Raw genomic sequence first — 13,515 nt, 5'->3', positions numbered from 1 at the left:
CCACCACCCCGGTCTGCCACTCCTTAGGCACCGTCCCAGACTTCCACGCAATGTTGAAGAGGCATGTCAACCAAGACATCCCCTCCACACCTAGAGCTTTCAGCATTTCTGGACAGCTCTCATCAATCCCTGGGGCTTTGGCGCTGTGGAGTTGTTTGACTACCTCAGCGACTTCCACCAGGTAAATTGACGAAAATCCCCCATCATCCTCCAGCTCTGCCTCTACCACAGAGGGCCTGTCAGCTGGATTTAGGAGTTCCTCAAAGTGCTCCTTCCACCGCTCTATTACCTCCCCAGTTGAGGTCAACAACGTCCCATCCTTACTGTATACAGCTTGGATGGTTCCTCGCTTGCCCCTCCTGAGGTGGCAAACGATTTTCCCAGAAGCACCTTGGTGCCGACCGCAAGTCCTTCTCCATGTCTTATCCAAACTTCTCCCACACCCGCTGCTTTGCCTCTGTCACGGCGGAGGCTGCAGCCCTTCGGGCCCGTCGGTCCCCTGCAACTGCTTCCGGAGTCCTCCAGGATAACATATCCCGGAAAGATTCCTTCTTCTTCCACCGGTGTCCACAAAGGTATTCGTGGGTTACCGCCCCTTGAGGCACCTAAGACCCTAAGACCACAGCTCGTCGCCGCAGCTTTAGCAATGGAAACTTTGAACATTGTCCACTCAGGTTTAATGCCCCCAGCCTCCACAGGGATGCCAGAAAAGCTCCGCCGTAAGTGTGAGTTGAAAGTCCGTCGGACAGGGGCCTCCTCCAGACGTTCCCAGCTTACCCGCACTACCCGTTTGGGCTTACCAGGTCTGTCCAGAGTCCTCCCCCATCACCTGACCCAACTCACCACCAGATGGTGATCAGTTAACAGCTCTGCCCCTCTCTTTACCCGAGTGTCCAAAACATACGGCTTCAAATCAGATAAAACGATTATAAAATCGATCATTGACCTTTGACCAACGCAGCGGCGCTCAGCCGGGGGCTTGTGAGTATCCCCACACCCGCGCTGCGCCTCACATCACGGGCAACTCCAGAGTAGGACAGAGTGCAACCCCTATCCAAGAGTGTGCGTAGAGGTAAGCCCCACCAGATCTAACTGGTAGCGCTCCACCTCCCGCACAAGTTCCGGCTCCTTCCCCCACAGAGAGGTGACATTCCACGTCCCCAGAGCCAGTCTCTTCTGCCCAGGTCTGGTCTGTCGAAGCCCCTGACCTTCGCTGCCACCCATATGACAGCGCACCCGACCCCTTTGGATCCTCCCACAGGTGGCGGGCCCATGGGCTGGCTGAATAACCAGGCTACGGTAGAGGTTTTTTGAAGAACAAAGCCGACTTAAACAATTTGATGGATGGGTCAAACAAACAGAGGACTTTAACATGGAAGAGCAGGGTTCAAGTTCTTAAAGGTCGCACAGCATGAAAATGTCACTTCGTGAGTTTTTTTTATATTAATATGAGTTCCCCCAGCCTGCCTATGGCCCCCCAGTGGCTAGAAATGGAGATAGGTGTAAACCGAGCCCTGGGTTGAGAAAATGAAAAGCTCAGATGGGCCGATCTTGAATCTTCTCCTTATGAGGTCATAAGGGGCAAGGTTACCTTCCCTTTCTCTGCTTTGCACACACATACTGACACATACAAGCTCATTGTGGGACTGGCTCTAGTGGCTGCAGTTCTGCACCAAGGCGGAATTTTGGGAAAGAGACTTCAGATGATGTATTAGGGGACCACTAGGGTCTATATAAAAAGTCTTCAGATGCAGTATTAGGGGACCACTAAGGTCCACATAAAAGAGACTTCAGATACAGTATTAGGGGACCACTAAGGTCTACATAAAATAGACTTCAGATACAGTATTAGGGGACCACTAAGGTCTACATAAAAGAGACTTCAGATACAGTTTTAGGGGACCACTAAGGCTTATATAAAAGAGACTTCAGGTACAGTATTAGGGGATCATGTCATGAGACCATTTACTTACTCACTTGATCGAGTAGTTTTAATGCCTAATCATAACCAATTAGTTTTTGTGCCTAACCATAATCAAGCCACAACTTTAGAGACATGTTCAAAATTGTGTCCGTTAGCATTCTCTGCTTTAGACAAAATTTTGTATTTCCTGCCACCGCTAATGGCTCAAATTTATGAAACGCTCCTGTGGGTCAGTTTAGAGGGTAGGAATAAACAATATGGTTTGGACCACTTAACCAGGTTACAGTAATTAATGATTTAAGAGGAAATTCCTGCAAGAGATGTACCTACTTTAACACAAAGTTGATTCAACTAGGTTAACACAAGCCAATGGCGTGGGTAGATCAGTAATGAAAGCAGTGCGTAGATTGGTGTCATGTCATGTGTGCGGTAGAGCTGTTGAAGGTGCAAAACCAAGAGCAAGTATCAACGTGGGAAGTGCCGCTTTTTCTGTAGGCCTATTGTTTAACTGCAATGGAAATTTGAAAATATATAAATACTATTGTGAAAGCAACTTGAAAAAAGCGGAGTACATTACTGTACTGCTGTATACCCATTACTTTAAGTCTTTAAAAATCTATTTTCTCAAGGTTCCACTTCTGAGATTTAAAAGATAGAGGGGAAAAAAGAGGGCTTTGACAATTGCAATGTGTGTTCATCGAAGTATTTGTATGTTTGCGTATAAGTATTTTATAATAGATCAATGTGATAAATATAAATAAGATATGAATGTGGTTATAATCTACTTATGTTATAAGTGACAGAAATGTGGTCATGTATAATGTGGTTATTATATCATACATTATGTGTGTGTGTGTGTGTGTGTATGTAAATATGTGTCTATAAATATATTAGTGTGAAGTGTATGTGTACAGTATGTATGTATGTAAATGTTTTTGTGTGTATACGTGTGTGTATGCACGTGTACATTTGAATGTCAATATATATCTGTATATGGATTGTACATTCAAATCACCAAGTTTTATATAGTGAGATGGGAGCTTTTCCACAGTGCTAAGGCTCACGAAGGCAAGTTATACTGAAACATTGAAATAAAAATAATAATGAGTAACTGAGCTATGGATAAATGTATACTTCTTCCTACTCCTTTTCAGACATGTCTATGTATGTTTCTTATTGTTTATTGAATGTTTTGCTCCTTTCAAGTCTTCAATTTTATGTATTGTATCAATTGTTAACAAGAGTTATTTCAAGACACTTTACAGATGAAGAAGGTCTAGACCCCACTCTATTATTTACAAAAACCTAACAATTGTAGTAATTAGTAATTATTTGTCAACTTATTTGTACACTTCTTTGATGTTTTGTTTTGTTCATTTTTAACATGTATGAAATAAATGTCTTCATTCATTCATGTCCGTGCTTGTCTGTGCATGTGAGTGCCTTGTGTAATGTCAACATGTTCCTATTTACATGTTGTGATTTGTATACTCACAGCATGTACAAATAACCAGGTCACATGAGATCCAGCAATCTTCTAACAGTAGGTAAAGCCCTACTACTTGGGGGGAGTGAAAAGCACCATTGTTACTCTGTGATCTACCACGGGACTCCTAAGGTCATCACTCCGCCCAAGAAAATTGTAAATGACTTGCCCATAGACATCATATTACGCAGAAACATTGCAAATAAAAGTAAATGTTGCATTCATGGCAAGAAGCCTTTTATCATTTCACATATTGCATGTCAATGTTTTGCTTTTTGATTTGTAATGAGGTATAAGGTTTTTCGTTACTTGCTGTCCTTGTAGAGGGACCTAGACTAAACAGGTAAAGCAATATTTTAGTGGTTTTAGTGAATGTAACATTACTGGTGCAGCAAGTCTGGGACAAAACTCCTAATTGAAAAGCTACAAACTGGAAATAAACACTGGAAACAGCTATCAGCATGCCGTTAAAATGCTTTGAGCAATGAAATACACACATCTTCTTTGTAGCGTCCATGTTTTTTCTTCATTACAACTTAAAGCTCATGAGCACTTCAAAATCAGAAGAACAACTTCCCAACTCCGGATGTAACGCCATGCGGAGCATGTGACTGCACCACTAGTAAGCTCAACACCTGCTGCCAAAGTTGGCCAGTTAGCCCCTGTTAGCTACAGCAACAATAATGACAATGTCATTCTAGAGGCTGCGGCTGTAAAACAATAAATAAATACAGTCACAGTCACTAAACATATATAGCTTTTAAGCCTTGACTTAAAGGTCGCATGACATGGTGCTCTTTGGATGCTTTTATATTACTGTATAATACTGTATCTGAAGTTTCTTTTATATAGACCTTAGTGATCCTCTAATACCATATCTGAAGTTTCTTTTATATAGAACCTAGTGGTCACCTAATACTGTGTCTGAAGTCTCTTTTATATAGACTGTAGTGGTCCCCTTATACTGTGTCTGAAGTCTCTTTTATATAGGCCTAAGGGGTCCCCTAATACTGTATCTGAAGTCTCTTTTATATAGACCTTAGTGATCCCCTAATACCATATCTGAAGTCTCTTTTATATAGACCTTAGTGGTCCCCTAATACTGTATCTAAAGTCTCTTTTATATTGACCTTAGTGGAACCCTAATACTGTATCTGAAGTCTCTTTTATTTAGACCTTAGTGGTCCTTAATATCTGAAAATCTCTGAAATCTCTGAAATCTCTTTTACCAAGACCTTAGTGTTCCCCTAATACTGTATCTGAAGTCTTTTTTAAATAGATCATATTGATCCCCTTATAACATATCTGAAGTCTCTTTTATATAGACCTTAGTGGTCCCCTAATACTGTATCTGAAGTCTCTTTTATATACCCTTAGTGGTCCCCTAATACTGTATCTGAAGTCTTTTTTAAATAGACCATATTGATCCCCTAATACCATATCTGAAGTCTCTTTCATATAGACCTTAGTGGTCCCCTAATACTGTATCTGAAGACCTTTTTTATATAGACCTTGGTGGTACCCTAATACTCTGTCTGAAGTCTCTTTCCCAAAAGGGGCCTACTGGTCGGTTCCTAAAGGCACGAGTACAGGCCAGGTTAGGGCCCCTGTTTTAGCCCGAGTGTAAGTATCATGGGGTCTTGTTCCTGAGTGAGGGTAAAATGGAATGTAAGATTAAGAGGCAGACTGGTGCAACATCAATAGTATTGCAGATGCTCTTGTGGTGAAGAGCAAAGCTTTTGATATACTGATCCTCTGTGGTCATGTGTGTTTTTTCAATGACTAAGAGAGTCAGCTAAATGACTCAATGTAATATACTAACCATCATATTTTCTTCGGTTCAGAGAGTAATGACGACAACGATCCTTCTAGACCACTATCCACACTTTTTGATCAAAATAATGACGGATGACAGCGTGCTCTGTGTTTATCAGGTATATGTTCCGTCATTTAATTTTTTCATTTTTCGGGCGACAATACAGATTAGCGTGGCAGCATGCACAGAATGAATTCTCAAGTCTGCGTCACTTCGGTGTGTTCCAAGGCACTTATTTGAAAGACGGGAGCCGACTGATCAGTCCGACTGCGTTTTCTGCCAACGGTCTGCTGTCGGGTTGGTGTGTCAGAGCCTTTCGTGATACGGTAAGGAGCTCAGACATTCAAAAGAAGTTCAGGGTAGAACTGCCGCGCTTTATTTCAAAAGAAGTCTATTTGGAATGCCTCCCTGTGGATGTATTCCTGGCAATTACAACTGTAGGAAGAGACAACAGAGCAGACCAAAAGCATGTGGGAGGGATTGCATATACGATCTAGCCTGGGAAAGGATGTGGCTGAGGACAAGGACATCTGGGCTACCTTACATAGCCTTCTGTCACTGCTGACCTAGATAAACGCCAGAGAGTTGATCGATGGGTAATCTAAAATTGCCCACAGTATCTTTCTTCACATACTCAATGCATTGGAGTGATGCAGCGTCAGAGGACACTGGTCTGACAGTGTCCTCCTGGGACCCAGCTTGGTTGAGCTTCTGGCTCCGAGGCCCGTGATCCCCTTCATGATGAAACCCCAGCTTTTCCAGGAAGTCACAAACTGCCACACAGCCCCGGCACTCTGGGTCATACCTGTCAAAATAAAGTAAAACAAAGGGCTGCACAGACAAGAGCCCTGCACTGTATGATGTAATGACTGTGATGCCTCAGCAGGGTATCTCTTACCTCGACCAGAGCTGGTCGAACTCTTCAGACCCCATGGGGAGAGCATAGGTGAAGAGGAGTCTCCTCAAGCTCTTTTTATGGATCAAACCCTGGCCGTCTTTGTCAAACTGGCACAGCACCTAACGGAGAGGAACAGGTCCAGATCATTGTATCATGCAAATAATCAAATCAGGTGTGCTGTCTGTGAGTTTTAGTGACCTTGGACATGTCTGCCCACTTGTAGCGAGCGTCACAGGCCAGGAGTTCATGGAGCTGCTTTTGTCTGTCAGGAGAGACAGAAAATCAACATTAATTCAACCTTTATTTATCCTCGAGAGATCATTGAGGGGCAACCCTTGTTTTCAATGTCATTGAGTCAGATTACAAAGACAAATATAGAACAAATGAATGTGCAATCATAATGAATATGAAAAGACAACTAAGCATTCAGAATTGGAAAATGATGTGATAAATGCATTTGCATAATAGGGCTGCAAAAAATACAATTATGTGAGGCAGTTACATGCAAGTTCAAAACCAGATTTTGTAATTGTCCAAAAGGCACAATTGAGTTGATTTTAAGAAAGTAATTTGTAATTTGTTTCAGGAGTCGGCTGCACTAAAACTAAAAGAAGTTTTTCTAGTTCAGACCGAGCTTGTGGAACATGAAGTAAAAGCCCAACAGCAGAGCCATTCTGAAAATGTCCCTCTGAGTAACAGAGAAGTTCTGTAAGGTAAGATGGCAGTTTTCCAATAAGAGCCTTACAGATAAGTTTCTTTAAGATAAGACCACCCAATTCTTTCATATAAAATACAATGATGTGTACAAAGACATGACGGGTTATGAATCTCAAGGTGGAGTGATAGACTGAGTCCAGAGATTTGTGAGTTGAAGATGATGCATGTCTATAAATCACAGCGCCATAGTCCAAGACCGACAAGAAAACTGCCTCAACAACCCTTTTCCTACAAAACATGGGAAAAATGCTTTTGTTTCTGTAGAAATAGCCATGTTTTGCCTTAGTCTGCACACAAGATTATCAATGTGAAATTTGATCGACTACAGGTGCGAAGATATTTATAGTCTGTGACTTTCTCAATCAGAGGTCTGTTCATAAGGTTAATTCAATTGCTACAGTAGAAGCACACCAAAATGTCCAAGCATTAGTAATAATAACCACATCAGACTCACACACACGCTGTTTGTTTCCCTTGTTTGCGTTTGGCATTGTTTTCAACAACATGGACAAATTCTGCGTAGTTAAGGTTGCCTCCGGGATGCAGGCCCATCAGATCAAGCAGCCGCTGATACTCTGCCTCCGTGCAGAAAAATCCCAAGCTGCTGGACACCCTTTTGAAATCACTGCTGTCGACCACGCCTTTACGTTTCCTATCCATCAGTCGGAACGCTGTCAGGTAGTCCTGATGGGAGGAGATTGCATGCAAGCGTTGGTTGGCCGTCGTTGCACAATCGCAGATTGGAGCATTGGTAATTTTTTCTTTTTAAGGCCATACTGTGCTAACTGCCTTCTTACATATGTTGTTTCCTGGCTCCTAAAATCCTGTGCCTTTAAACTTTTTACTTCACATCCTGGTATAAATTGCAGAATCATCTTAATTTAGACTACCACCAACAATGACACGGTTTAAAATTAGGTTAAAGGACTAATTGAGTACTAAATGCACATGTACTGTTGACCTTAGCGCTGCTGTCTTTTTCTGTTTTATGTTGTTAGTTTTTACTATATATTTAATATGGAACTATTATACTGCTGTCTTTGCCAGGATTCCCTTGAAAAAGAGATTCTAAATCTCAATGGGATTATTTCCTGATAAAATAAAGGTTAATAATAAATAATAATTGGGTTATCCAAAGAGACATGCTTAGAGTTTTCATTCCAAGAAAGTAAAGTTGTAAACCTTAGATGTATATACCATGTACCATTTCCTCATGAAAATGTTCAAACTGAGAGAAATCTGTAATTTTCTTAAAGCTAATGGCCCATATAAATATGGTTGCCTGTCAATAGCGTTAGATAACCTTCACCCACTCTAGATGCTCTAATTTCTGTGAAAACACGGCAAAATCCAGATGATTTTATGAGAGAGCAAAGCTTACAATGTCAAAAAACTTACTTAGTAACAGTAATACAGCATAATTTTTTTTCTATAATTAAATGCTATTTTGCAACACAGTAATACAGTAGGGATTTACTTTATTGATTTTTTCAATTTTGATCCAGTTTCCTAAAGCGTGCTAGATGACAAGTGGCTCATGCTAGCCACCATCTAATGTTCATGGTGATGTTATAATTATTCCCTGTTTTTGTTTGTGTATTGCTAAATTCCTCGCATGGTACCACCACCTGTAGATTACTGGAATAGAGTGAAACCGTTGGCAAGATTGTGTGTTGCCACCCACATGTGCTTGTGCATTCATGGTTAAACAAAACAGGGACCCACTCATAAAAGAACAGCTCCATTGCACTGTTGGTGGTGACAAAAACTGGACTTTTAATAATACAAGTTCCAGGGTGTCATTGGAGCAACTCATGAATCTGATTACAGTGTGAAGTGCTACACCATGATTTGTGCAAACTTGCACACTATCCCCTCGGCCCTGTTTCTCACATTCTACACAGCATCTCACGTCCTTCAGTTCCTGTAACGTATCTTATGGCACAAAATGTCCATAGATATTGCCAACATGGCTTTTAATGTAATTAAATTCTTAGACAACAGTACTTCAAGGAAAAAGCAGCCATTCACATAATTCTTTTTTATGAATTTAAATAGCAGCTGAATGCATTGCTAATTAGCAGCTGGTCTGAAAGACTTGCTGTGAACATCTTGCTCACCCCATGGATGATCTTGATGCTGGTCTTCATGGCAGCCAGGCACTCCTCAGCTGAAGTAAGCAAAGGGACAACCTCATCTTCCTCACCATGTACCCCAAAGCGCTGCTGCCTGTCGTTGGCTGTGGCCTCTACAGATACCATGTGGAAAACAGATGTTAATCCACATGAGTTGCGGTTGGGTTGGCTCAGTGGGTAAAGCAGTTGCACATAGTATTCACGGAGGTGTTTGATACTGAGGTCCAGGGTTCAAATGTGACCTCTGAAATTTCTTACATGTCTTCCTCCTTTCTCACCTAGCTGTCATCTAAAATAAATGCAGAAACCCCAAAAAATTGGCTTTAAAAAAATCACATATATACTTTATAAAGACCTTAGACCTTATTTAGACATAAGTGGTCGCCTAATGGTGTATCTGAAGTATCTTTTATATAGACCTTAGTGGTCCCCTAATACTGTATCTGAAGTCTCTTTTATATAGACCTTAGTGGTCCCCTAATACTGTAATTGAAGTCTCTTTTATAGAGGCTTTAGTGGTCCCATAATACTGTATCTGAAGTCTCTTTCCCAAAATTTGTCCTGGGTGCAGAATTACAGCCTTAGTACTGTATGTGACGTTTCTGAGTTTGTAGCTTTTGAGGAGGAAAGAGGGGGGGCAAGGTGGAGGCTGGGGGTGTGACCTTTATCAACTGTCAACTATTGTAGCCACTGGGAGCCATGGGACCTTAAAATGAAAACAACTGAAATTAATAATGAACGGGATGTTTTATTTCCTATACGTGTAAGCAGATTTTCAATTATGTATTCTGAGAGAATGTCACCCACCCCCCTGACTCTCTACCACCGCACATAAAAAATCCTGGAATTGCTGCTGATTGTTCTTGTTGCTGTTCTGATGATCATGCTTGTTCATTGATGCAGTGATTCTGAGTCTATTTTGCCCTGACCAATGTTGTTTCAAGTCTTCTTTATGTTGCACTTGATGCAAAACCAATTGCCCATCGGAGACAAATAAAGTTGAAAGTTGAAGTTGAAGTAATCAGGCACATAATTAACCGGTTCTTAAATTCCCAGTCCTTGTGAGGGTATTATACCCAACAAATTGAAATCTTTGTTGCATTTTATGAATAACTAGTGTTTTTCCACAAAGAACGCCCCTTCATGTCTTAAAGCAAACTGGGCATTTAACTGCCTGACCTAATTCATATTAAATCAGACGCACACTTGTATTCTAAATTCAGGAAACTTGATTTTTATGGCTTGCAAAAACATGACTAACTTTACATCATGGCTTTGTTTGATAATTCTTTTCTTTCTCTTTTTGTTATTCTTTCTAGTGTCTTTTCCTTTTTTTAAGTGGATACAAATTAGACCGATGCCCTGCTGCTCTGTTTTCTGCTTCCAAAGCATCTAATTAGCCCAAACAAGCATAAACTAGTGTGATTCTGAATCAGTGCTTCCCCGCTCTGCTACTTGAGACTCTATACTCTATTTATAGTCCAGGATAATTTTTCCAATGGCTCATGTGCTAAGAAAGACATCCTTTTACAGGAAGCAGGGGGCTTATGTTTGATCACGGTGGGTGGGTAGGAGTTAAGATGCAAGGGAAGATGGAGTGGAGGGGTACGGGAGCCTGGTGGGGAGTAGGAAGGGATTTTTAAAATCTCTATTCAAGCAATGAAAACCCTGCCATGCAGAACTGATGGGATTGCTGACGCCGCTGGTCAAGATGTTCTGGCTGCCGTTCTTCTGCCTCACCCTCGTACTTCACCAGGAACAACGAGCTCTCGAGTTTTCCGTCCCTGAAGCCCAGCTGTTCAGTGAACTTGTGGAAAGTCTTTTCATCCAAGATGATCCAGCTGTCCTCTAGTATCTAGGGGTAAACAAAGAGAAAGCAGGACAAGTTGACAGCATGCTGCATTGCACTATGCACCAGGCTGGGTTGCATCAACTTTTAAAGGTGCACAAGGAAATTTGACCTGTATCTTTTACTAACCAGCAATGGAAGATTTAAAATGCTAATGAAACACAGTATGCCAATGAAATGCAATACACATTGTTATATGCACATGTATTGTTATATGTACAGTGTATAGGGTTTGTCATTAAACTCCAAAAAAAGTTCATGGTAGTTTCCAAGAACTGTTCCCTGAAGATCCCAGAGTCCCACTGTTTTCAGTTCCCCATCCATGAGTCCCACTGCCCTCAGTTCCCCGATCCTCAAGTTCCACAATTCTCAGTTCCTGAGCCCTGCTGTGATCTGTGCCAGCATACCAGTTTGTTTTTGGCTTTGATTGGCCCTTTTCCGGTCCCCCTCCGCCCACCCTGCGTTGACTTATGCTCCTTGTGTTTTTGGATGCCGGGGATCCTTCCCTTGGGTGGGGTGGGGAGGTAGGGGGGTGAGGGATACTGTCATGTTTGCATGTTTCATGTTTTCTTAGTGTCACTTGTTCCTTATTTTCTCATTTCCCTGTGTATTTAGTCTCTGTTCTGTCTTTGTTGTATCTGGTCGGATTGTTGTGTTCTGTTAGGTGTTTCTCGTTTGTCTGTGTTTGTGTTTGTCTGGGTTCTGTGTTTTGTCTTGTCCTGTTTTTGGATTTTCCGTCTGTTCTTGGGACACCTTTTGTTTGGTATGGATTTTAATATTTTTTTGTTAAAACATTAAAGCTCACACTGCTAGCCGTCTCTGCATCTGGGTTCTACATTCTGTGAAACCTTAACATGCTCTATCTCATAATGTTAATGCAGTGTGAGTCTTCCCAGTCGGGAACACGTTTTTGTAATTATTCCAACCCCACGTGAATGCAGCACAAACACCCTATTTCTCAATGTTAAAGAAATTGAAAACAATTTGTCTATCCGCCCCGTGATTCAGGGATTTGTGATTCTAGAATTGGATGGGTCCATTCATTTAAATCAATAACTACGTATTAACACCATTTCCAAATCACCCCAAGTACTGTTTTCTGCATTATATGGATAGGATGTCACATGGGCATATCAGACAAAATAGATGTCAATACAGATACATACCAATATGTCTGTAATAGGCCAAAAAACTATGCACACATCCATGTGGAGGTATAGCAGGGTTTAATATTTCTGCTTTTAAGGTTGTCATGTAGCTTGTATTTGTTCCCCACTCACCTTCTGGACATCTGTCTCGGACAGCGTCCCATCAGAGCTGTGGGTGATGGCCTGGATGCGGTCTGACAGGCTGCTTTGGCGTTGCTCTAATCTTACTCTCATCTTCTGGAAAACAATGTCCACGATGTTGCAGGAGTCTGCACTGACTTTAGGGCAGGAGGGAGACCACTGTCCCCTGACTGACTTGGAGGTCTCACGGAGCCTGGAAACACACAGAGAATGTTTAAGAGTGGGTTTAGAAAAACCATACCTCAACACCAAAATTTATTTCAAAACTCAACTGTCTGTCATGTAAAGCCAAAAATTTAAAAATCATTACAATCACAAGTCAAGTGAAAATGCAGGTCATACAGTCAACATAATGAGTCAAATGAGTCTTAAAAAAACTCCATAAATTTAAATTTTGGTAATCGTAATTGTCGTAATAGGACACTGGCATTGTCTTTTCCTGGTTTTAAAAGCTGCACTACAGTAAAGTGCTGATGTGCTATGACAAAACGGAAAGCAGCCTTCCTGAAAGCCGTGCAGCTGAAAGCTGTTGCTAAATTTGTCCACACAACTGACAAATTCACGTGACACTTCAGAAGAAAAGACATGTCATCCCTCTCGTTCGAGATGAACAGCGCCTGGCATGTCAAGTGGACGGGAGCAGGCGTCAGCAGCCGGAGCAGGGACAAAAAGTTGCAGTTAAGTTTGAAAGTTTAGACCCGTTTCCAGCAGCCTTTAATCTGAACGGGAGGTCACAGAAGCACTCACGACCTGTTCCAATTTAATCAAATGTTATCAGATCCATATATCAGCTTGTCCAAGTCTCCAGTTGTTTTTATTACAGTATTTCTGAGTTGCTAAAACACTAAAATCCATTCGCAAAACCAAAGTTGCAAGTGTACAAACCACTTTATTGATTGAAGCACACAGTTTGTAGAACTTTAAACACTTCTCATGTGGTTAGACACAGCTAGCAAATCGGAATCGCTTTTTGTGCAAAACTGTAAACACATTGTCATTCAAAAAGCACATGTAGCATTTTGGTGCACTTCAACTCAGAATGGCACAACACAGCCCCAAAAGTGAAATACAAGTAACACACTGTTGTCATCGGTAACACACAAGCACTCAAAATTTAACACACCTGTTTCAAATCAGTAATGTGTTGCACCCAATCAGTAATGGGGATATAAAGCCAGGTCAAATCCAAATGGGATGTGTGATTTTCACAATGGAGGGCAGGAGAGAAGGTGGAAGTAGAAGTGGACGTGGACGTGGACGTGGACATGGACGTGGACGTGGAAGAGGAAGAGAAGGAAGAGGAAGAGGAGGAGGAGGAGGAGAAAGAGACAGAGGAGGAGGAGGAAGAAGAGACGGAGGAGGAGGAGGAGGAGGAAGAAGAGACGGAGGAGGAAGAGGAGG

At 41.7% G+C, this 13,515-nt stretch overlaps 1 protein-coding gene across 1 annotated transcript in view; it reads right to left on the bottom strand.

Annotated features, from left to right (window-relative positions):
• The window catches only part of efcab6 (EF-hand calcium binding domain 6), a 67,925-nt gene that overhangs the window by 9,415 nt on the left and 44,995 nt on the right, over nucleotides 1-13,515 (bottom strand). Inside the window, exons 14-20 of the mRNA XM_034864137.1 lie at nucleotides 12,106-12,307; nucleotides 10,717-10,831; nucleotides 8,962-9,089; nucleotides 7,296-7,525; nucleotides 6,323-6,386; nucleotides 6,125-6,243; nucleotides 5,861-6,031 (exon numbers count right to left, since the gene is read on the bottom strand). Coding sequence (XP_034720028.1) covers nucleotides 5,861-6,031; nucleotides 6,125-6,243; nucleotides 6,323-6,386; nucleotides 7,296-7,525; nucleotides 8,962-9,089; nucleotides 10,717-10,831; nucleotides 12,106-12,307 — 1,029 coding nt within the window. The remainder of the gene's footprint in view (nucleotides 1-5,860; nucleotides 6,032-6,124; nucleotides 6,244-6,322; nucleotides 6,387-7,295; nucleotides 7,526-8,961; nucleotides 9,090-10,716; nucleotides 10,832-12,105; nucleotides 12,308-13,515) is intronic.

This window comes from Etheostoma cragini, chromosome 23 (assembly GCF_013103735.1).
Source record: "Etheostoma cragini isolate CJK2018 chromosome 23, CSU_Ecrag_1.0, whole genome shotgun sequence".
Classification (NCBI taxonomy): domain Eukaryota; kingdom Metazoa; phylum Chordata; class Actinopteri; order Perciformes; family Percidae; genus Etheostoma; species Etheostoma cragini.
Note: the sequence above shows the minus strand (reverse complement) of the source record. Positions and strands in the feature narration are given on the sequence as shown.